Source organism: Erpetoichthys calabaricus, chromosome 12, assembly GCF_900747795.2.
Source record: "Erpetoichthys calabaricus chromosome 12, fErpCal1.3, whole genome shotgun sequence".
NCBI lineage: Eukaryota > Metazoa > Chordata > Cladistia > Polypteriformes > Polypteridae > Erpetoichthys > Erpetoichthys calabaricus.
In genome coordinates, this window is record NC_041405.2 from 155,211,165 (window position 1) to 155,236,020 (window position 24,856).

At 41.4% G+C, this 24,856-nt stretch overlaps 1 protein-coding gene across 3 annotated transcripts in view; it reads right to left on the reverse strand.

Moving 5' to 3' along the window:
* ptprsa (protein tyrosine phosphatase receptor type Sa) overlaps nt 1-24,856 on the reverse strand; it is a 525,319-nt gene that overhangs the window by 85,904 nt on the left and 414,559 nt on the right. The window contains exon 23 of one of the 3 annotated variants that reach the window (XM_051934972.1): nt 15,492-15,539. The exons of the other annotated variants lie outside the window; for them this stretch is intronic. Within the exon in view, the coding sequence (XP_051790932.1) occupies nt 15,492-15,539 (48 nt within the window). The remainder of the gene's footprint in view (nt 1-15,491; nt 15,540-24,856) is intronic. 3 annotated transcript variants of the gene reach the window in all.

Sequence of the window (24,856 nt, forward strand, 5' to 3'; positions counted from 1 at the left end):
TGCCTCTCTGGTATGTCTTTGTTGCCATGCCGTCTCTCTCTCTCTTATATAGTGCCTTTTCTATCTAGCTATCTTAGACTATCCATTTCAAGTCTGTCTGTCCCTCTCTCAAGCACAGTTAGAACACCAGTGGCCTGTGTTGCCCACTTGGGAAGCTTGTGTCCCCTTACTGCTCAGGTGGATGAGCTGCCACTTTCTGAGTCAGAGACCTCGAGTTTATGGCAAACCTCTCAGTGTGAGAACATGTAATGGACAGCGGCAGGACCTCAAGTGACTTCTCACTGGTGATATTTGGGTGCTTGACTGGGATTGCGCAGGGATGGTTGAGTGAAGGGAGGGCACAGTGGGGCAGACAGACGGAGCCCGACACTGCAGGATATAACAACCTCCCCGTCACAGTTAGAAAGTCAGGCGTCCGCTTGCTATTTTGGGTGGCAGGAGTTCTCCCATTGCACAACTGAATAATCTACCACTGGTCAGACATAATGCAAATCTTGGCTACATCAGACCAGAGATTTCTGTTTCATACGGTCTAAGAGTCCTTTATGTGCCACTCTGCAATCTCCAATCGGAATTCTGTGTTTGCCTAGCTGTTATGTATCTGCAATTCCAACAGATGGCACATGACAAGCATTAACACCGCTTTTACGAATCCCATATCAAATGGCATACAGTATGACAGACACATATGCATTACACGGTGCCATGCAAATATTACTGATGAGGTCTGCATTGATTGCTTAGATTTCAGACCGTCTTACATGAGTAGCATGGCTAGTCATAACCTAAACCACTGGGGACAATTTATAATTTACGTACCCCTCTATCGTCATGGATACAGCGTCTGCCGCTCTATATCCAATAAAACATGATTTTTTTTTTTCCGGCTTAGATGCATATCCACACGTTTGATTGGCTGCTTTTGCCTTTTTTTAAATTTCACACAGCACTGACTGTGAAGATCTGTACAAAGAGAATAAAGCTGCCCCTCCACTCTAAAGCATTTTGATTTAATTTTTCCATGTGTTTAATAAAGTGGGCGAGATCACGGTAAATATTAAGCGGCTTACTTGAAATTAGATTCTGCTACCCCCTGTGGCCTTTGGCGCAGAGTAACAATGGCTAAGCTACTCTTTTCATAAAAATAGTTCCGCTTTGTGAGATATTTCAGCTTTTATTACATTTTGTCTGGGACTGGCACTGGCATTTACAAGTGTGCTTTTATTTTTAGTCATAACCTCTGAAACACTTTTCACATCTCTGATGCGCATTGGTCTATTTTGAACCTTTTTGAGAAAATATAGAAAAGTGGACCAAATATAAAATTTAATTAAAAAAAATCATCTTCAAATCAAGCATTCATAGCGGAAATTAGTCTAATATATAAATAAAGAAGCAAATGAAGGCAGGGAGGTGGCGGGTGGACAACAGGAACTAGCAGGTATGAGGGCAACAGCACAAGAATATCAACGTTACGGTCAGCTGGTCTGGACATCTGACTGACATGGCATGGGGTTCAAAGTCAGAGTGTTCCCACACCACATGCAGCCTGCTACACCAAGTTGACTACTCTGATCTATAAAGTGTGAGAAGGAAATTATTTTGTGTGTATTTGTTTCTGTGTATCTTTATACAAGCTGTGCTACCCGTCTACGTTCTTTTGAAATCTTAAAAAACAACAAAATCAAAAAGGATGATTATCTGTTTGTCCACCCAGCTACTATGTCTCTGTTACATGCCATTTGGTTTGGGATTTGTAAAAGCAGTGCTAATTTTTGTGATGCACCATCTGTTGGAATGACAAATGCAATACATTTTATTACTGTGTTTGTGACGTCGCATCTGTTGGATTGAAAAGTACAATGTATACGTCTCTGTTATATGTTATGGGATTGATGAAGGCAGTGTTAATGTTTGTTATACTCCATCTATTATCACTAGATAGGTTTGTGATGCACCATCTGATGGAATGAAAAACGCAATGCATTTTAGCACTAGATATGTTTGTAACGCACCAATTGTTGGATTGAAACATGCAATGCATTTAATCACTAGTTAGGTTTGTGATATGCTGTTGGAGTGAAAAATACATTTTATTGCCATGTTTGTGATGTGTCATCATCCATCCATTATCCAACCCGCTATATCCTAACTACAGGGTCACGGGTGTCTGCTGGAGCCAATCCCAGCCAACACAGGGAGCTAGGCAGGAAACAAACCCCGGGCAGGGCGCCAGCCCACCGCAGGGCACACACACACATACAAACACACACACACCAAGCACACACTAGAGACAATTGAGAATCGCCAATGCACCTAACCTGCATGTCTTTGGACTGTGGGAGGAAACCCACGCAGACACGGGGAGAACATGCAAACTCCACACAGGGAGGACCCGGGAAGCGAACCCAGGTCTCCTAACTGCGAGGCAGCAGTGTTACCCACTGCACTACCGTGCCGCCCTGATGTGTCATCAATTGTAATGAAAATGCAATGTTTTTTTTCTTACCAGGTATGGTTGTGATGCTCCATCCTTTAGAACTACGATTGCTATGCATTTTATTACTACAAATATTTGTGATGCACCACCTGCTGGAATGAAAAATGCAATGCATTTTATTACTATGTTTGTGATTTGCCATCTGTTGGAATCAAAAAGGCAATGCATTTTGTCATCAGATATGTTTCTGATGTGCCATTAGTTAGAATGAAAATTGCAATACATTTCATTACGATGTTTGCAATGTGCAATCTGTTGGAATCAAAATGCAGTGCATTTTATCACTAGATATGTTTGTAATCTGTCATCTGTTAGAATTAGAATTGCTATGCATTTTATTACTATAAATGTTTGTTATGCACCATCTGTTGGAAAATAAAATGCAATGCATTTTATTGCTACATGCATTCCAAAATACATTCTAATAGGTGGTGCTCTGCAAACGTGAACACTGAGGTCTACGTCGATTATTTAGATTTCAACTCATCTAGCACAACTAATCCACCTTAATTAAAGGACAAGTGTCTGAGTGTCTGTCTGTGTGTCCTTCCAGTTGCTGTGTCTCTGTCATTACAACATTTTTAATATTAAAATGCATTGCTATTACTATAAATGTTTGTTATGCACCATCTGTTGGAATGAAAAATGCAATGCATTTTAGCACTACATGGATTACAGTAAATGCATTCCAATAGATGGTGCACTGCAAACATTGATGCTGGATGTTGATCACTTGGATTTCAACCTGTAAATACAGAGGTATATATACACATACATATGTAGGTACAGTATATACATATATACACACTATATTCTACATACATATATATATATATATATATACAATATATATATATATATATATATATATATATATATATATATATATATATATATATATATATATATACATATTCACGGCATTCATAGTCTGTGTCACACTCTTATTGTATGGGTGGTTACCTACCATATATATATATATATACACACACACATACACACACAAACACTAGCTGTGCTACGCATCCTGGTAGAAATCTAAGTAGGTAGCGAATACACTGACATGTCAAAAAAATGGGCTGTGACACCATAACGGTTGGGAGACACTGTTATACTGGATATGAAAAAGTCATTTAAGAAGCAAAGATCACAGAAAAAAAAACATCTTTTGTTACACAGCTGGCATCACACTGTCACAAAAGTTAGATATTCACTTATTTTTTAAACTTGTGTTGAATTCTTAAGATTTTTTTTCTCCCACAGCCATTTTATTCCCACTTGGATCAAAAGCGGGATCTGCTGATATGCCGCCGCTCCACCTAAGCCGTCCATTCATACCTCCTGGATTTCTTCCTAACTCGTCAATGCGGCCCTTTCATTTTAGATCTCGATTTTCTTTCTCTCTCGCTGCAGCCCTCCTGCTCCCTTATTAATTTTGGTTGGTGGTAAACAGTTTTATGGATAAATCTGTGTGTTTGACGAGCTAATGCTCCGAAATCTCAAATCAATCCGTTTTTAATTATAGATTTATGAAGCAAACAGCTGACATGTTTACCAAGGAGATTTATCGAGGCAGGTTTTGTTTCGGTGCATGTTAATTAATAAAGCAAAAAGATCCCAACGCAGCTCCAGCTGGCTGATCTGAAAAGGCGTTTAGGGTCGGCTCTCTGATAAGCCGCTCCAAAAAGTCAAACAGAGTAGCTGCAATGGGGCCGAATCACGTCCACCATGTTGGCATCAAGACTCACAAGTGCTAAACTCAGTGCAACTCAAATCACATAAGAAATCTAAATAAAAATATCACTTATATATGCCAAGTGTAGTGTTCGCTGTGAGCCCTTGTGTTATGTACAGTGCCGTGTGAACTATACATTCATCCCCCTCGGTGTTTGCCCTGTTTTGTCACATTACAATCTAGAATTAAAATGGATTTATATTTGTTTTTTATGAAATGGATTTAACAATAAGGTCCAAATTACTGAAGTGGAATTCAAATAAAATACCTTTGTCACACACACACGCATAAGAGGCAGTCTAAGGGGTTAGCTATGGGTCAGGGGTTGATGAAGTACACTAATGCCTTTTCTCCGTTTTCCTGAAACCACCAGAAGGAAAGCCCAGCTAGAGCTCCACCCACTTCTACTACCAGACCACGCCCTACTACTGACCTCACTTCCACCGAGAACCCGCCTCTTCCTGCCCAGCACCTATAAATCCCAGCTGCTCCACTCTCCAATTTAGTCTTAGCTTGACTCAGTCTTTTATGACTACTCCTGTTTTTTGAAGTGTCTTATTTTTCATGGTTGCAATATATGGGGTGGATCCCCAAACTTTCCTCTCCATTTTTTTTTTGTCTTTTACATCTTGTATAAATATAAAAAAGTCAAAACTGGAAAGTGGTGAGTGCATATGTATTCACCCCCTTTGCTGTGAAACCCCTCAATAAGATCTGGTCCAACCAATTAACTTCACAAGTCACATAATTAGTCGATTAGGGTCAAGATTGTGTGCACTCATCTGATCTGTCACATGATGTCCTGCTCTGAAAGGCTCCTGTCTCTGCAACACCACTAAGCAAGCAACATGAAGATCAGGGAGCACAGGTCAGAGACAAAGTTGTGAAGAAGTAGACATCAGAGTTGGGTTATATCCCAAACTTTGAATATTCCGCAGTGCACCATTAAATCCTTTATAACAAACTGGAAAGAATATGGCGCCACTACAAACCTGACATGAGAAGGCCTCCCACCAAAACTCACAGACCAGGCATCAGAGATGCAACAAAGACACCAAGGATAACACTGGAGGAGCTGCAAAGATCCACAGTGGAGATGGGAGTATCTGTCCAGAGGACCACTCGAAGCAGGGCTTTATGGAAGAGTGGTCAGAAAAAACGTGATACGTGTTTCTGGTCCTCTGAGCAATCTGATTGGTCAGTTTGGCAAATGAACGAGGAAGTGTGAGTGTTTGACACACGAGGAGGTGTAAAGGTGTAGGAGGCTCGCTGAGAGTCGCCTTCAAGGACTGGAAAGTATCAAGGTGGACGGGAGGCAAGCTGGGCGTCACAAAATGACAAGAGTCGGAGAAGGAGGCTTCATGGGAACGCTCTCAAGAGAAGAAGAGGTTCAGACACAAGAGGATACCGAGGGAAGGCACTGAAGGTACACGTAGGGCAAGTGATATTAAATATTTTTACTTTTGTCAGGTAATGTGGCTAGTAAATAAGAAAATTTCTATCCAATCAGTGCATTCGTGGAGATAAAACCAACAATAAAAAAGTTCTTCAAGATCCAAGACTAAAACCACCCAGAAATTGGGTTTTCATTTTTGGACTTTCCTTCTCACTCCTTCTCCCCAGCTTGCCCATCGGGTCATGCAGCCAGGCTGAGATGCCAACAGCTGGGTTATCCTTTCCCCGGCTCTTGTCTCAACCCACCATTGAGCCGAACCTCAGTCTTCCCTGGGAGTCCACTAGATTGCTTCCCTGCTCCTCCGTAGTATACAACACGGGACCCCCCCCGGAGTGTTGTTCCTCTTACTCCCTCACAGGGCCACGGACCGCCTGCCTCCTCATCACCACACTGGCTCACAAACTCCCAGTTCTTGACCTTTGGTTTTCCTTTTCCATCTCCTCTTCTAACCTGCCCAGACTCCTTTATTACTCACATGGTATGCAGTGTCCAAATTACGACCAGCGAAGAGAGTCAAGGGGGAAACTGGAACCCACCGTGTAACTAACATGCAAGTGCGATTAACCTCAAAGTGTGATTAACCCCAATCTTCAATAAAACACCCTGGAGCCACATGATCACACACAACTATGGAGTCGGAGCTGCACCTTTTTTTTATTTCAAAACACGCTTCACCACAGACTCTGCCAAGCGGCACTGCGCCGAGTTGATCAAGATGCGTGTTTCCGACATTTACTCTACAATCGTGCGTGTGACTTCTGCTGTTTTTTTCCAAACTGAAAAAGGCACATTAGGTGAACTCGAGCATAAAGACAATGACGATTGTGTTTTTCGACATTAATGGACTTGTTAATAAAGAGTTTACTCCGCATGAAGAGACTGTTAATTAGCCACAATACACAGAACTGCATGTAACACCTGAAGCAGCAGAGAGTGCAAAACTGTGGACCGTGACGGCGCACCTGCACACACCATGCTGTCTGTCAGAGGTTTTGATCAAAAACAATGAGGCGGCTGCTTCTCACCCCTGTATTCTCCAGATCTCACTTCCCGTAACTTCTTTTTGTTTGAGAAACGAAAACTGAGACTGAAGGAAAGACGTTTTGCTTCCATGGGAAAAAAAAATAAATTGCAGGAAGCTCTATAGACACGGTAACATGGAATTTTGTCATTCGGCCCTGGGATATAACGACACCAAGCCACATCCCCGGCCATCGACGACAATGTCAAGTGGTGTGAGGAGTCTGACACTTCAATTCATCGTATCTAAGACTAGAGACGTGATCATTGATTTTTAGAAGAAACTCCCACAGACAAAGAGTCACATCTGTTAACGGTCAGACGGTGGAATGTCTGCAGTCTTGCAAATTTCTTGGAACAATTAGTGACTCAAAATTGAACCAATTGTGAAGCTGTGTGTAAAAAAGGGGCGCCAGCGTTTGTTTTGTTTGAGGACGCTGTCCCATCTCCGCTTCGTCAAAACCTTCATGACTCTGTTCCATTGTGCTTTTGTTGAATCGATTTTATCATTTTTTATTTTTGGTCTCATGGTTTGTAAATGGGGTGGCGCAGTGGGTAGTGCTGCTGCCTCACAGTTGCGAGACCTGGGGACCTGGGTTCGCTTCCCAGGTCCTCCCTGCGTGGAGTTTGCATGTTCTCCCCATGTCTGCGTGGGTTTCCTCCCACAGTCCAAAGACATGCAGGTTAGGTGGATTGGCGATTCTAAATTGGCCCTAGTGTGTGCTTGGTATGTTTGTGTGTGTCCTGCGGTGGGTTGGCACCCTGCCCAGGATTGGTTCCTGCCTTGTGCCCTGTGTTGGCTGGGATTGGCTCCAGCAGACCCCCGTGACCCTGTGTTCGGATTCAGCGGGTTGGAAAATGGATGGATGGTTTGTAAATGAGTCAGTCAGTGAAAAGTAGAAACTCATAAATGGTCTAGTAAGCCGAATGGGGAGTCACAAGTTGAATTAGCGTTGCTTTGCCAAAGTGGATAGTTGGTTCGATTTTAAATGAGGTCTCCCTCCCTTTTTCCACACTGAATTTTAGCTTCTCTGGACGAGGGCTTAGACCACAGGTGTCGAACTCCGGTCCTGGAGGGCCGCAGTGGCTACATGTTTTCATTCTAACCATCATCTTCATTAGTGAGCCGTTTTTACTGCTAATTAACTTCTTTTGCTTTAGTTTTAATTAAGTTGACTCAGGCCGCTTAATTGTCTCTTTTTCCTTAATTAGTAGCCAAACAATAATGAGACATCAAACAAGCCACCATCTATATTACTAAACCACAGTTGTATAATTATATGCACGGACGCCGGACACACCGAGGCGCACGCGCACAGCGCCTCAGCACCCCAGAGTCAAACCCAGCAGCTTCCCAGAGTCAGTAGGTGGCGCCCAAACAACACAACCTGTAAACTAAACTTGCTCTAATCCACTGTGCCAGCAGTCAGTGTGGCGTATTTGAATCACTTAACGGTAATTCAGTATTAAAAGTAAGTTGAATTATGATTCCTAACAGTAAACGACTTCTACCTAATGACACAGCCACAGAAAAACAAAAAAGAGACCGCATGGATAAGAACAATAAACGAAGGCTCCTACAACGCGCTTCAGAGACACCAGAAGCAAAGAAGTCACGGCTCCAAAAAGAAAGAGCTCAACTAACGGAAATACAAAAACGAGCCCATATGGATAAAAACCATGAACGAAGGCGCCCACAACACGCTTCTGAAACAGCAGAGGCAAAAGAGTCATGGCTCCAAAAAGAAAGAGCTCAACGAGTAGAAATACAAAAACGAGCCCGTATGGATACGACCTGTAAACTAAACCTGAGGTAAAGCGTGCACGCCAGGTTGTACAGTATATATGCACACATGCCAGAGGCAACAGGCAAGCTGTACACACTACCACCGCTGCCCGAATGCGACCGCCCACACCACCACATATACCACCTTCGTTTAGTACTGTGCCCCTCCAAGCCTGGGTCCGCCACCATCGTCACTTCAGCACGCGAATCCGCCGCCATCAGCAAACGACTTCTAGCTGACGACACAGCCATAGAAAAACAAAAACGAGACTGCATGGATAAAAACAATAAACGAAGGCGCCTACAACGTGCTTCTGAAACACCAGAACCAGATGAGTCACAGCTCCAGAAAGAAACCGCTTTAGTACAAATATGTTTATTTAATTGAATGAAAAATTTCCCAGGACGCACCCACCCTCCATGATTTTTCATCCCTCCAAATATCGGAGGGAACAGAAAGTGATTGGCATTCTTGGATTTGCGGTTCTTTCGAGAATCGCGGGGTTACTGGTATGACAGAAAAAACAGAAAAATCAACAGATTTAGAAATGTCTGCTGTGGCAGAATGAGAGCAGCAACAAGCCATTGAATTAAATAACGGGCTTAATTAACAGCAAGAATCAGCTTCTCATTAAGAGACTGGTTGGAGTGAAATTGGTTGGAGTTTGAAATCCCAGTTTAGCTGGTCATCTGTTGGCTCGTTTCACGTCTCCTTTCTGTGTGTCTGCCATTTAATGAAGAAACAAATCAATTCAGAGGACTGACTCCTTAAAAACAGGGCTGTTGAAATGAAGGGAAAAGGAGTTAATTAGGAGTGAAAACTACTCTGTGATTAGGAAAACGGTCAGAATGAAAACCTGCAGCCACTGCGGCCGTCCAGGCCCGGAGTTCGACACCCCTGGCTTAGACTGTTAAAGCGCAGAACCAAGTGGTAGAAGAATAGCTTTGTTCCAGCAGCCATTACTCACATGAACAAGTTGTAGTAAGTTATGTTTTATGTACAGTGTAAGGGACGACTGGCAGCTCGACCCAGCTGGGATGCCCAAAGGATGAAAGGATGGGGGAAGGCAGCTATTCCAGGACACTGCCTCCCCCAAAACACTAGATGGCAGCTCCCTTGGACTGCAGCAGTGCCCCGGATCCCCGCAGGGCATCCTGGGACTTGGAGTCCGGTTTCTCAGCCCTATTGGGTGCCGCCAGGGGGAGCTATGAAAGGACCTGGGGAGTCATGCTTCCCTTACAGCCAGGAAGTACTAGGAAGTGAGGAAGAAAAAAACATTATTAACTGTAATGATTATAAGTATTTGCGGTGGGCTGGCGCCCTGCCCAGGGGTTTTGTTTCCTGCCTTGCACCCTGTGTTGCCTTTTTGATTCCAACAGATGGCAAATCACAAACATAGTAATAAAATGCATTGCATTTTTCATTCCAACAGGTGGTGCATCACAAATATTTGTAGTAATAAAATGCATAGCAATTGTAGTTCTAAAGGATGGAGCATCACAACCATACCTGGTGAGAAAAACACATTGCATTTTCATTACAATTGATGACACATCAGGGCGGCACGGTGGTGCAGTGCGTAGTGCTGCTGCCTCGCAGTTAGGAGACCCGGGTTTGTGGAGTTTGCATGTTCTCCCTGTGTCTGCGTGGGTTTCTTCCAGGTACTCCGGTTTTCTCCCACAGTCCAAAGACATGCAGGTTAGATGCATTGGCGATTCTCAATTGTCCCTAGTGTGTTCTTGGTGTGTGTGTGTGTGTGCGTGCCCTGCGGTGGGCTGGTGCCCTGTCCGGGCTTTGTTTCCTGCCTTGTGCCATGTGTTGGCAGGGATTGACTCCAGCAGCCCCCCCCCCCCCCGACCCTGTAGTTAGGATATAGCGGTTGGATAATGGATGGATGGATTATAAGTATTTAACTCACAAATACCAAGGACTGTATTTTGTATTAATCATGCTGCAGACAGCTATATGATTTATTATTTCTATATGATTTGTTCTTCATGTAGGTAGAAAAAGAATTAAGCTTGTGCACAGAATATGAGACTGGTTTGCATTCTTTTATGAGAAAATGCTGACCTCTTGATACTAACAGAACACCCTGTGATATTATAAATCAACGTGATAGTTTCTGAATCCTTGCTTAAAACTATAAGAAACACGTCGCTTATGGATTAATAAATAAGGATTTATTGATCTAACCAGACAAAATCTAATGAAGATATTAACGCTATAAGAATGTAATTTCTTTGTAACTAATGTGCTGAACTATAAGAAACTGCTTTAAACTGGTCTTGTGTATGTGAGCTGATAAAGACGTATTTTTAGGAATGTGAGTGCCCTGATAACTTGCACTCCTTGATAACTTGCACATGTAATAAATCAGGATGTAACCGTAACTTACAGTGATCTATGTATGACCTCAAAATGAACTGTCATGTTGTTTTTTTCTCTTTGGCTAATAAATAAACTAAGTAATAAAAGAGAGGAATTTTCTTTTTTAAGGAATTGTCTGTTGTGACCAGCCAGTGGCACTGAGCTCCAGTCTTTTCGGAGGCGTTTGGCTTTAACTCACCAAGAATAAAGAAATTACTTTTTATTTTAAATTGGTGTTTGTTTCCCGTGCTTTTCGAATTCAGCGACCACAGAAGTCATGAGGACGGAAGCCCAAAAGTACTTCCGGGCTGATTAAAGAACTGGAATTCTCCATCTGACCCGGAAGTGCTGGCAAGTCACAAGGACGGAAGAGTAGAAGCACTTTTGGGTCAAGGACTATTTAAAGGACCGTTGGAGACCCAGCAAGTGAGTGTGACAGAGCTTGCTGGGAGGTGTGGAGGAGAGATTTAGAGATATTGTGTTGCTTATTGTGTATTATTTGCCTGTTCAATGTGGCTGTGGTGCTTTGGACATTGTTTTGGAGAAGAAAAGTATTAAAAATACTTCTCATTGCTTTTACCCTGTGTCCTGAGTGTCTGTCAGTTGGGGTTAAAGGGGCAACAGCGACCCCTGGCGTCCACAACAGATGTGGACAAATATGATGACACCCCTCTACGAAGGAAGAAGAACCCACAATTGTCTCCGAAAAGTCAGGGGCACCCATTATTGTTCATTCCATAATTAACAAAAGTCAGGCTTTGCTTTGGAGTTTGGACTCAACAGAATATTTTAAATAATAACACAAATAAAAATGGCACTGACACAAATGATGGGACCCTTCACTTGATACTTGGTTGCACAACAATCGCCGCCAACATGCGATTCCTAGAGCTCCCCATGAGACTCTGGATGCATGAGCTGCGACTGAGACAGAGCTTTAGGACACTGGCAGGATGTTTCACTTCAGATTGTCTTGATAGTCTTGAGATTTCGTTGTGACCCACGCAGACTCAAGGCCCCCCTGTGGCACACGCAGTAAAGCAGCCCCAAATCACCACAGAGCATCCTCCATGTTTCACAGTCGCTCTGGTGTTTCTTTTCTCTAAAAGCTTCATATTTTCATCTGTGGACACAGAGCTGATGTGACTTGTCATTAAGCTCCAGTGTTGTCTCATCTGTCCACAGGACATTCTCCCAGAAGCTCTGTGGCTTGCCAATAAGCATTTTAGTAAATTCCAGTGTGGCTTTTTTGATGTGGAGTCCTCCTGGGTCTTCTTCTTCCATTAAGCCTTCTGTCACTCAAAAAGTGATGAATGGTGCAATCAGATACTGATGGACCTTGGAGTTCAGCTTGTGTCTCTTTGGAAGTTGTCCTTGGATTTTTGCCCACCACTCTCGCTGTCCTCCTTCCCATTCTGGAGTTTCCTCTTGTGGCCACGTCCAGGGAGGTTGGCTGCAGTCTCATGGATCTTCATCTTCTTCGTAATATTTGTAACTGTCATCACAGGAACATCAATCTGCTTGAAGATGGTGGTCTTCTAAGCCTTTGCCTTTCACATGCTTGTCTGTTTTCTTTCTGATCTCCTCACACAACTCTCTCCTTTGCTTTCTCTGCCCATGTGTGACGACTTCCCCCCATTTAAATCAGCTGCATGAACTGAATGCACATTTGGAGACGTGAGTGACACGAATTCATGAATTCTTTTAGGGTCTTTTCTTGATGTCCCAACAAATGTGTCAGGCCATTTTAGAATATCTTTGTAGAATAAGCAACGCTTGATCTCTCGTCACACTTGCTTTGCTTTACGTGATGATCTCATCTCAAAGGCATGCAGGGGACACAGGGGACAATCGCTTTTCATGTCATCACTTTTCAGGAGGTATACGCCACTTTTGTAATGAGCTACCAACAAGCTTGTCCATGTCTGCATGTATTTATTTATTTATATACTAGGGGGCTTTGCCCCCTGCTCGCCAGGCAGGCACTACGCGCTAGCCACTTCGTGGATGTGCCGCTCGCGTATGGGGAAGTGGATGTACAATTTAAACAGATTGTTATTTTCATGGAAATTGTTACATATGCATAACAGACCTAACTCTTTTACATTACAGTGAGTAATTAACCATAGTAAAAAAATAGTAAAACGTAATAAATTGAAAGAAAATTATGTTTCATGTCGTGGTCTAGGTATTCGTTGCATTATAAGTTTTAAACTTACACTTTTACTGTAAAACTTCAGTAAAAACAATATTTGGAATTAACTTTTCGTCAAAATTGCATTGAATTTTGATTCCGTGTTTGGACTTACATCCTGACAACGCAACATATAACTGCCCGTGAGTGAATATTGTTTCTTTCTCTCTAATAAATAAACTGACTTTTTTGAATGTTTGTCCCTGTGATTTGTTAATTGTCATAGCTAAAGCTATTCTAACGGGAAACTGTACACATTTTAATACGAATGGCATATCAAGATCTCCTTTGGTGTCTAATGTCACTAGTGAAGATGGACTACATTACCTTTCTTGTCGCCTGTTAAAATTTTACATGTCAGAATTGATCGACCAATTTTGAATACAACTAATCTTGTCATATTGCATAGCTCATCACTCAGACATGAATTACACCAGGGGTGCTCAATCACGGTCCTGGAGGTCCGCAGTGGCTGCAGGTTTTTGTTCTAACCCGGTTGCTTAATTAGAAAGCAATTCTTGCCAATAATTTAATTTCATGGCTCGTTAGTGCTTTTACTCTGCTATGTCAGGTCATTCTCATATCCTGGATTTTCTTCCTCTTTCTAAGGATATCATCCGAATGATCTGAACACTAAAATGGATGAGTGATTCTTAGTCATTCACTTTTTTCTCTTCATTTTCCTTCCAAATATTTAATTAAACCAATTAGTGCACGATAAATACAGAGGTGTAAATGGTAACAAGCTAAATGGAGAAATGCTGGTCTCTTTTGTCATTTGCATGTTACTGCTAATAAGGAGCAATTAAAAACCAAGACTACTGCTATTTAAGACTAAAATAAGCAATAAGGGTTCAAAATCTTAACGAGCAAGACAACTAAAGTGAAGCAGAAGTGTTACTTGAGCAGTAAGTGCTTCTTATTAAGCAATTGGGTTGGAGCAAAACCCTGCAGCCACTGCGGACCTCCAGGACCGTGATTGAGTACCCCTGAATTACACAGTAACATTACAATACATCCTTCTTTCAACAGTAATTCACCCAGTGGAAGACCAGACGGTGTTAACGGTTGTAGATATTCTTCCTGGTATTGTAAGTCGATGTTTTCATCTTCTGCACCATCATCACCAACTGTTTCAGCAGAGTCTATTGATACGCATTTAACCAATCTGCCATGTAACCGATCAACAATTTTCGCGTTAATTTGTTTGACTTCATCATTTCTCGGTGCTAGGACTGCCCATGTACTCATTTCTTCTGTTGATAACCCTTCGGGATCAAAGTCTTCAATAAGATTTGGACATAATAAGTCTTCTTTGATTTGGAACTTAAAGTGAGGAAAACGTAAAAATGTATAAGAGCTGACAGCACAGGAACTGAGTCTGACAAAAGCATTCACACGAATGAGAGGTGAGAGGACTGCGGGCGTAGGCCGTTAAACAGAAATGGTGGAGAGGAGGGCGGGACCCCCTCTATCAACTTGAAAAAATCTCTTGGCAATAGTCTTGTGTCGTAACAAGATTTTCCACCATAAAAAAACGTGCTGAGGTGTGACATGCTGCATAGCTGCACTCAGGTCCTAATTTGCTGATGTTGGTTTATCACGTGGTGGGTGCGGTAGTGTGCTGTATCAGTGCCTGCCCCTAACCTCTCTCTCTTTCTCTCTCTAGTTTGTTTTAGTGGATTGGAGCTTTGAGTACTTTTATTAAGTGTGTGTAAGTTCTTTGTGAAATGTGTGTCAAGATGGATGATGATCCATCTACTGCAAACTGAATCCACCTATGGATAAAAATAAAGAAAACTGAATTTGATTCCAGGAATGGGAGAAGCAGGGACAGGTGTGTTGCATCTAACAGGGAGCCCTTTCAAGGTAACTAAAATAAAACTGCTATAATATGTCCCCCTCCTTATATACTTTAATTAAAACAGTTCATGGTAAACTCAAAAAAAATGAATAAAAAGTGCAGATTGTAACACTTGTCACGTCACATGCATCATAGTAAGTAAGCTCTTATACTCATAAAGGGAAAAATTTGATCAAAAATGACAAACCTTAATTCTGCAAACCACATGACTACTAACAAGCCAATCAAGGGTTATAAGCTGACGCAATCTGATTGGCCGGCCCTTCTCTTTCCCTCTACTTTATTAGATTCCCATTTCCTGTCATTTTGTTCTCCAGCTCTCGAGTGCTCCACTCAGTCCTAAGTCAGCAGACTCTTGTAAAAATGTTCTTTAGCAGTTTTCTTTTTCTAAAAACACATCTGCATAGACATTGTGAGGCAACACAGCAAAAGCGTGAAAGTCAGGAATTGAGCAGCCCACAGCCCGGGAAACACAACAAAAAGAAATGAAATGAAATCAAAGAAACCAGTCGAGGAGCAGAGAGATGTGAGACACAGACAAGAGCGGAAACACAGAGGAACTAACTTTCAAAGTCAAAATCAGGTTCACTGAGGGGGCTGCTCAGACCAGAATCTGTGAAAAATAGCAAACATATCATAGAAAAACGTTTTTTTTTTCCACCTGAATGTGCCAAAAGAATAAAAAAAATAAAGAAAAAAAAGGAAAACAAGAATGAAATTCCAAAAGGAAAAGAGGCCAACAGACGCAATTGGACAGAATTCCTCAAACTGCACATTTTAAATCCCGGGATTTCATTTTTTTTAGCTGAAGTAACAGAATGTGGCTTTCCCATTAAGAGCATCTGGCAAGGAGAGCTGTGCTATCACTTTGTAAGGTGCCTTTGTGTGCAGAGGCCTACCAAGAAAGGCGCTATATAAAATAATTCACATTATTTATGCTGATCATTTCTAAGATATAGAAAGTAAACCATAAGTAAGAACAGGTGACAGGGAGGGGATCCACCTGCTCTTCTGAGATTACTTTATGTAGCACATGCAGACAGTTGTGTGAGTGTGCTAGTCTGTAAAACATCTCAGGAGGGTCCCGATTTCACAAAATGCTGGATAAAAAAGTACTAATTATGGGATGTAATAGGAAGCACCAACACAAGGCACTAGATAGACAGATGGATAGATAGATAGATAGATAGATAGATAGATAGATAGATAGATAGATAGATAGATAGATAGATAGATATGAAAGGCATTATATAATATACAGATAGATAGATATGAAAGGCACTATATAATAGATAGATAGATAGATAGATCTGAAAGGCACTATATGATAGATAGATAGATAGATAGATAGATAGATAGATAGATAGATAGATAGATGGATGTGAAAGGCACTATAGAATAGATAGATATGAAAGGCATTATACGATAGATAGATAGATAGATAGATAGATAGATAGATAGATAGATAGATAGATAGATAGATAGATGTGAAAGGCACTATAAGATAGATAGATAGATAGATAGATAGATAGATAGATAGATAGATAGATAGATAGATAGATAGATGGATGTGAAAGGCACTATAGAATAGATAGATATGAAAGGCATTATACGATAGATAGATAGATAGATAGATAGATAGATAGATAGATAGATAGATAGATAGATAGATAGATGTGAAAGGCACTATACGATAGATAGATAGATAGATAGATAGATAGATAGATAGATAGATAGATAGATAGATAGATGGATGTGAAAGGCACTATAGAATAGATAGATATGAAAGGCATTATACGATAGATAGAGATAGATAGATAGATAGATAGATAGATAGATAGATAGATAGATAGATAGATAGATGTGAAAGGCACTATACGATAGATAGATAGATAGATAGATAGATAGATAGATGGATGTGAAAGGCACTATAGAATAGATAGATATGAAAGGCATTATACGATAGATAGATAGATAGATAGATAGATAGATAGATAGATAGATGTGAAAGGCACTATACGATAGATAGATAGATAGATAGATAGATAGATAGATAGATAGATAGATAGATAGATAGATAGATAGATATGAAAGGCACTATACGATAGATAGATAGATAGATAGATAGATAGATAGATAGATAGATAGATAGATAGATAGATAGATAGATAGATATGAAAGGCATTATACGATAGATAGATAGATAGATAGATAGATAGATAGATAGATAGATAGATAGATAGATAGATAGATAGATGTGAAAGACACTATACGATAGATAGATAGATAGATAGATAGATAGATAGATAGATATGAAAGGCACTATACAATAGATAGATAGATAGATAGATAGATATGAAAGGCACTATACAATAGATAGATAGATAGATAGATATGAAAGGCACTATACAATAGATAGATAGATAAATAGATAGATAGATAGATAGATAGATAGATAGATAGATAGATAGATAGATAGATATGAAAGGCACTATACAATAGATAGATAGATAGATAGATAGATAGATAGATAGATAGATAGATAGATAGATAGATAGAAAGGCACTATATTATAGATAGATAGATAGATAGATAGATAGATAGATAGATAGATAGATAGATAGATAGATAGATAGACAGACAGATAGATAGATAGATAGATACTATGGTTTGAACACACACCAGAATTACTGAAAAGGAATATAATTAAAAACAAAGAGTCGATATGCCTCATCCAAACACACTTTACAACATACCATGAAAGGCACGCTCACAAAATAAAGATTAATGATCTCGGGTTTAAAAGCAGTAGAGTGTCCTACATGTTGTTGATGGCATGTGACTTCCATCCATTTTCTATACTGAACATTCGGTGCAGAATAGCAAGGCTACTTAGAACCATGTGGCATCCCCTATTGGCTTCAAGAGGAACTGCATAGTACCCTGCTAAACAATTAGTATAAAGGTCTGCAGGAGACCCAGGTGGCATTCTGGTCACCTGCAGCTCAATATATATTGTACATTGGGTGCAATAGAGCACTGCTATAAAGATCTACGTAGCACCCTGTACTAACTAAAACAGTAACTGCATGTTGCCCTGCTACAGAATTAGAATGAAGAGCTCAGGAGATCCAGGTGGCATTCCCATGAAAGTCACTAGAGATGCTAGATATTAGATATACCATAGCACAGGAAGAAGCATATGGCACCTTCTACTGGCTGCAATGGGTAATGGAAGTACCCCATGACAGAGCTTGTACAAAGAACTGCTGAAAACCAGATGGCATTCTGGTCTCCTGAAAGTCACTATATATATTGGGTTCAGTATACCATTGCTAAAAGCTCTGTACTCTTGATTTTTGTTGACTTTCTGTAAAGTCTTTATTTCCCTTTGGGGACAAATAAAGTATTCTTTATCTATCCATTTAAATCCATGGAGCGCTTTCTAGTGACTGCAACAGGTACCATATGTTACCCTGCTGTAGAATTAGCAGGATGAGTGGTGGAGAAGCAGACGGCACGCTAGTCCCCAAGCAGTAAGTAGATATATTGAGGGTATAACAGCAGATCTTTAAAGACCCATGTAGCACCCTCTGCTGGCTGCAACAGGTACTAAATTTTACCCTGCTACTGAACTGGCATGACATGCTGTACAAAACTAAATGGCATTTTGGATTCCTGAAAGTCATTATATATATACTAGGTTTAGAACTGCTGTCAAGACCCATTGTGGCATCCTCTTCTAGCTGCAATAGGTACTACATTTTACCCGCTACTAGATTGGCATGACAAGCTGTAGAGAAGCACATGAAATTTTGGTCCTATGAAAGTCACTATTGGGTGCATAATAGGGCAGAAGTAAAAACTCATGTAGCACCCTCTACTGCCTGGTAGGGTACTAGTGTGACATGCTCCATAGAAGCAAAAGGCATTTTGGTCCCGTGAAAGTCACTACAAATAGTGGGTACAACAGTGCACTTCTGTAAAGACCAATGTGGTGCTCCCTGCTGGCTGCAAATAATACAACTACATGTGGCCCTGCTACAGATTTAGGATGCAGAGCTGTGGAGAATTACATTGCCCTGAGGTCTCATGAAAGTCATGGGTGCAGGTATACATTGGGTGCAGAATAGCTCACAACAGACAAATCCATGTAGCACCCTCTGTTGGCTGCAATAGGTGCTGCATGTAACCCTGCTATAGAATTGTATGGCAAATGTTGAGAAGTCATTTGGGGAACCACAAGCTTACAGAAGAGATTTCAAGGTGTGCATGTCATTGGTACAGATGTACAGCAATGGTGTAGATCAAAAGCGCACCACGTTTATCGTTCACTTTACTGAGCTATGCAACCTAAGCGAAGCCATCCACTCTTAACGGGAAAGCACTAAAATACATTTCTGTTGAGATCACAACAAAGGTACAAATCCTGCTGGAGCCTTGTTTGAAACCCTCAGCTCCAGACTTAATCAGACCAGCAGCACACATCTTGGGTCACATCAGCTGCATTCCACTAAAATACCCGGGAGTGCCACATCCTTAGACCCACCAAGGCAGCATTAACACAATTTGGGGGTTGCAGCCATGACGCTTCATAATGGCAGCTATGGCTGAGAGATAAGCTCTGATACAATCTGGGCCAAAAGTTAAGAAGAGCAAAGAAACCAACAGAAAAAATAAAAATATCTTCAAGCCATGCAGAAGTTAATGAGCAAAGGATGACACAAGACCAGATGGGAGTATGGGCCCATGCAATCTGAAGATCATGCCAAGGAGAAAGCAGCGGGCACAGAGACACAGCACCCGATTCCGGAGTCTGCAGTTCAATGTGTGATGTTCCAGTCAAGGCTTTGGGATGTGCTGTGTGGGAAGTGGATGTGGATGAAGATGTGAAGTGGACCTCCTGCCTTCTCCACAACCTTATTGTTCATTTTTGCATTGGTGGACAAATGGGAGCAAATCCTAACAATCCCATACTTACTAAATTCAACTCAAAAATCACTTCTGCTGCAGGAAAGAGCACTGGACGGGGTGCCAGTCCATCACTGGGGCAATTTAATCAAAGCTGCGTGTCCACGGGGATGTGGGAGGAGAACCCACAGTGCAAGAACATGCAGACTCCAGGCATGGAATACGAACCTGAGGTGGCGGACATGTGAGGTTGCATGTGTGGCCCACTGCATCAGTCAAGATCAATTATGGTGGACGGCTTTATTACCAGTACTAATTATTTGTAAATATTCATAGATATGTGAATACTAAATGGAACATTAGTAGGGAAAATTATGAAATATTAAAAATTGTCAGCGCTTTAGTTGCATTAGTGTACACATCCAACATTTCTGTTGTTGTTCTTAACCCCCTTGGATGCACTCCTTGGAGCTGTTAAACTCCAGAATATTAAGAGGCTAATCACCTCATCGATAATCCCAATGAACTGCTAATGGCCGATTTCAAAGACTTTTATCTTTATATCGATAAAGCATCTATCTATCTATCTATCATTTAGAGCAGTTCATTTCTATCTATTTATTATATAGTGCCTTTCACATCCATCTATCTATCTATTATATAGTGCCGTTCATTTCTATCTATCTATCTATCTATCTATCTATCTATCTATCTATCTATCTATCTATCTATCTATCTATCTATCTATCTATCTATCTATCTATCTATCTATCTATCTATCTATCTATCTATCATATAGTGCCTTTCACATCTATCTACTTATCTATAATTTAGAGCAGTTCATTTCTATCTATCTATTATATAGTGCCTTTCACATCTATCTATCTATCTATCTATCTATCTATCTATCTATCTATCTATCTATCTATCTATCTATCTATCTATCTATCTATCTATCTATCTATCTATCTATAATTTAGAGCAGTTCATTTCTATCTATCTACAGTATCTATTATATTGTGCCTTTCCCATCTATCATTTAAATTATACAGTGCCTCTCTGGTATGTCTTTGTTGCCATGCTGTCTCTCTCTCTCTATCTTCCTACCTATGAGGGTAAATCAAAGAGTTAAAGGAAATTAGAAAATGCCGCAGTAACTCCAATGAATAGAAGCTGATGCAATACAACACATTCGCATCGGCTTACAGTATGGGTAGTTCAAAGACGCTCGGTGCAGAGCTCGGCCATTAGTCTAGTTGAAGCCAGGCTCAAATGAACGTGGACGCTCCTCTTCAGGATTGCGCCATTGTTGTATTGAACAAAGTGGCGTAGTGATGTCTTTGGGCAGAGGGAGTGGAATCTGCTGAAATCTTTAAAAGTTGTATCTTTATGGTAGAGTGGCAAAGACAAAAATGCACAAGACATATCAACAGAAGGCAAACGGGAGACTTTGAAGTCAGTTGGAAGAAGGTTCTGTGGTCTGATGAGACCAAAATGGAGCTTTGTGGCCATCAGACTAAGCGACCTTGTTGCAATGCACTTTATCAAAAACACGCCATCCCCACCGTGAAGCACGGAGGTGGCAGCAGCAGTTTGTGAGGATGCTTCTCTGCAGCAGTTGTTCGGCCCAGTTTTGCCCTTTTAAGCACCAATTACAAAACGTCCCCTTAGTGAAACAAGCACGATGGTTTGGGGGGTCTCCCTTCATGAAAACAGCTCACTAAGAAACAGGGACACACATCATGCAACGCTGCCGAACATTTAGGCGACCCACACGGTTGAACAACACTGCCTGACATGGACCTGGAAGGTGGACGCCGAGACTTCAACATCGGTTTGTGCTACTCCATGTGGCCTACCAGTGACCCCCACCAGAGCACTGAATCGCAATGGCCTGTTCACTTTGTGACCGCCATAAGGCCAAATGGGTGGTCCCCAACGGAGCTGTAAGTTGGTGCATGACTGCATTGTGTCTTTAGATGTTTGGAACAGACTTTCTTAAATGAATTATCTTTATACTGTCGCATGGGAATTCAAAATTGATGTGAGTGAAAACCTTCATTTCTTGTTAGGCATTTTTGGGATCCTCCCGTCCAGGTATCCACTGGAGTCAGGGACCCGACGGGGGGCACTAGGCCAGAAACACTATGGTGCATTATAAAATAGCTATGAATAATAATCCACAGAGTCCAATTTATTAACCCTGTAAAAATATAATCAGATATTACAAGAGGAATATGAATGTTCGCACAACAATGATTAACTGTAAAGAATTAATAAGCATTACTGAATGGGGGCATTGTGGAGCGGCATTCAGATTTAGTGTGATCTATGACTCTCTAGATGTATTTTTACCTGCAACAATGGGTCCTTCTACCCTGGCACTTTACGCCTTGGGACTTCTATTGAAATAAGACATAATGATTGAATAATACTCAGAACCTTAATTAGGCAAAAGGGAAGAAAAAAAAATGATTGGATTAATTCACTAGACTCACTTTCGAGTTTCATGAATAGAAGGAAGAGGGCGACGGAAAAAAAAAGGGCCTTCTCATCACTTCTGTGGAACAGCCGCTTGAAGCCTGGGTGCTTATTTTAGGTCACTTAAGACACAGTTTAGGCCCACCCCCCCTTCAATGACCTTCAGAAGGCCAATGCCGATAAGAAGCGGCCACACTGTTGATGGAGGAGACTCTGCTCTCTCAGGTGAGGATTTTTGTAATCAAAGAATTAGAAGCCACAACTTGAAGTCTGTAGCAACAGGCAGCCAAACAAAAAAAATGCCAATGGTGCCATGCTAATGGCAAATCGTGCGACTTACTAATGTATGCAATTCGCTACTTTGAACTTTATACGGGTCAAATTCTTCTAGAACAAAGGGGTCCGGATGGAAAAAATAATCAGGTATTACGGGGAATTCATATAATGGAACTGGAACACAGCGTGGCCTTTACAGTTGGCAAAGCTGATGGCAGATTGCAAAGCACCATAAGCATAGGAAAGGTGCTAAATAAATAAAATGCATTTTTATTATTATTATTCTGCGGTGGGTTGGCACCCTGCCTGGGATTGGTTCCTGCCTTGTGCCCTGTGTTGGCTGGGATTGGCTCTAGCAGACCCCCGTGACCCTGTGTTCGGATTCAGCGGGTTGGAAAATGGATGGATGGATTATTATTATTACTGTCTAGGGCGGCATGGTGGCGCAGTGGGTAGCGCTGCTGCCTCACAGTTCAGAGTCCTGGGTTCGCTTTCCAGGTCCTCCCTGTGTGGAGTTCGTGTGTTCTCCCAGTGTCTGCGTGGGTTTCCTCCCACAGTCCAAAGACATGCAGGTTAGGTGCATTGGAGATCCTAAATTGTTCCTAGTGTGTGTGTGTGTGTGTGTGCCCTGCCTGGGGATTGTTTCCTGCCTTGTGCTCTGTATTGCCTGGGATTGGCTCCAGCAGACCCCTGTGACCCTGTAGTTAGGATATAGCGGGTTGGAAAATGGATGGATGGATGGATATTATTGTCTATTTTCTTGTAGCTAGCATCAATAACAGTGCGAAGTTCCAAATTTTGTGTTTTAAACTATTTTTTAAATGGTGCTCCTCGCTGTTCATATCACACAGTCAGTATTATTACACTTCAAGACTCTGGGGGAAATGAGGATCCCCTTGGGGTGCCACTTGGGTTATATAAATTGTACCCCTCAGTGTCCATAATGCATGCCCCTTTAACTTTCATAAATAGGCGCCTAATAGACGAGAGGATCTGCCGGCATGGATGGGATAAACTGCCCAAAACTTGTAGAGACAAACCCAAGAAGTCGTGAAGCAGGAGTTGTTGTTTCTATGAAGTACTGAATGAAGGGTCTGAATACTTCTAGGAATAAGAGACTTCAGTTTTAATGTTTTTTTTTTATTTTAAGTAAACTTGCAGACGTTTCAGAAGACATGTTTTCACTTTGTCATTATGGGTTATTGAGGGTAGGCTAAAATGGCAAATGAATCGATTTCAAGTGAAACCTACAACACAGTACAGTGTGCAGAAAGTGAAGGGGTCCAATGACGGTAACAAGCATAGAGACGTCACGAAACGCCGTCCAGGGTGAGCAGTTAAGGCTTCAGACAGCCAGGCATATTTAATATACCTAAGCAAACCTCTCTGATGTTACAGGATAAAATCATGCAATGTATCCATTTAAAATAGAAATCTACATCACAGTAAAGTGAAGGGGTCTGCGTAATTTCTAAATCTCCTCTTTACAGTTCACAAATTTGTTAGTATAATACGTTACATAATCAGAGTTGTGGAAGGCACTGTGGTGTAGTGGTGGCACCGATGCCTCACAGTAAGGTGACCCGCATTCATGTCCAGGCCCTCCCTGTGAGCAGTTTGCATGTTCTCCCCGTGTCTGTGTGGGTTTCCTCCCATGGTCGTGAATGGGCGATGCTACATTGACCAATATGTGTGTGTTTGTGTTTGCCTTGTGACGGGCTGGCGCCCTGTCCAGAGTTTGTTCCTGCCTTGTGCCTTATGCCAGCTCAAATATCACAACTGAGACCCTGGCATGGATTAAGTGGGTTAGAAAATGAAATGGCAGTCTGAGGTTTAAAGAAGATTGTTGCCATTTTTCACCAAAATTGAGTTTGCTGAAAGATTTAAACAATATAAAGTCTGAAGGGGTGCTCTATATAAACTTTAATAATAATAATATTATTATTATTAGTGGAGTGGTGCCTCTGAGGCTAGGGATCTGCACTGGCAATCGGAAGGCTGCCGGTTCGAATCCCGTAAATGGCAATAGGGACTCTGCTCTGTTGGGCTCTTGAGCAAAGCCCTTAACCTGCAATTGCTGAGTGCTTTGAGTAATGAGAAAAGCGCTATATAAATGTAAAGAATTATTATTATTATTATTAATGTATATGGTCCTCCCTGCGTGGAGTTTGCATGTTCTCCCCGTGTCTGCATGGGTTTCCTCCCACAGTCCAAAGACATGCAGGTTAGGTGGATTGGCGATTCTAAATTGGCCCTAGTGTG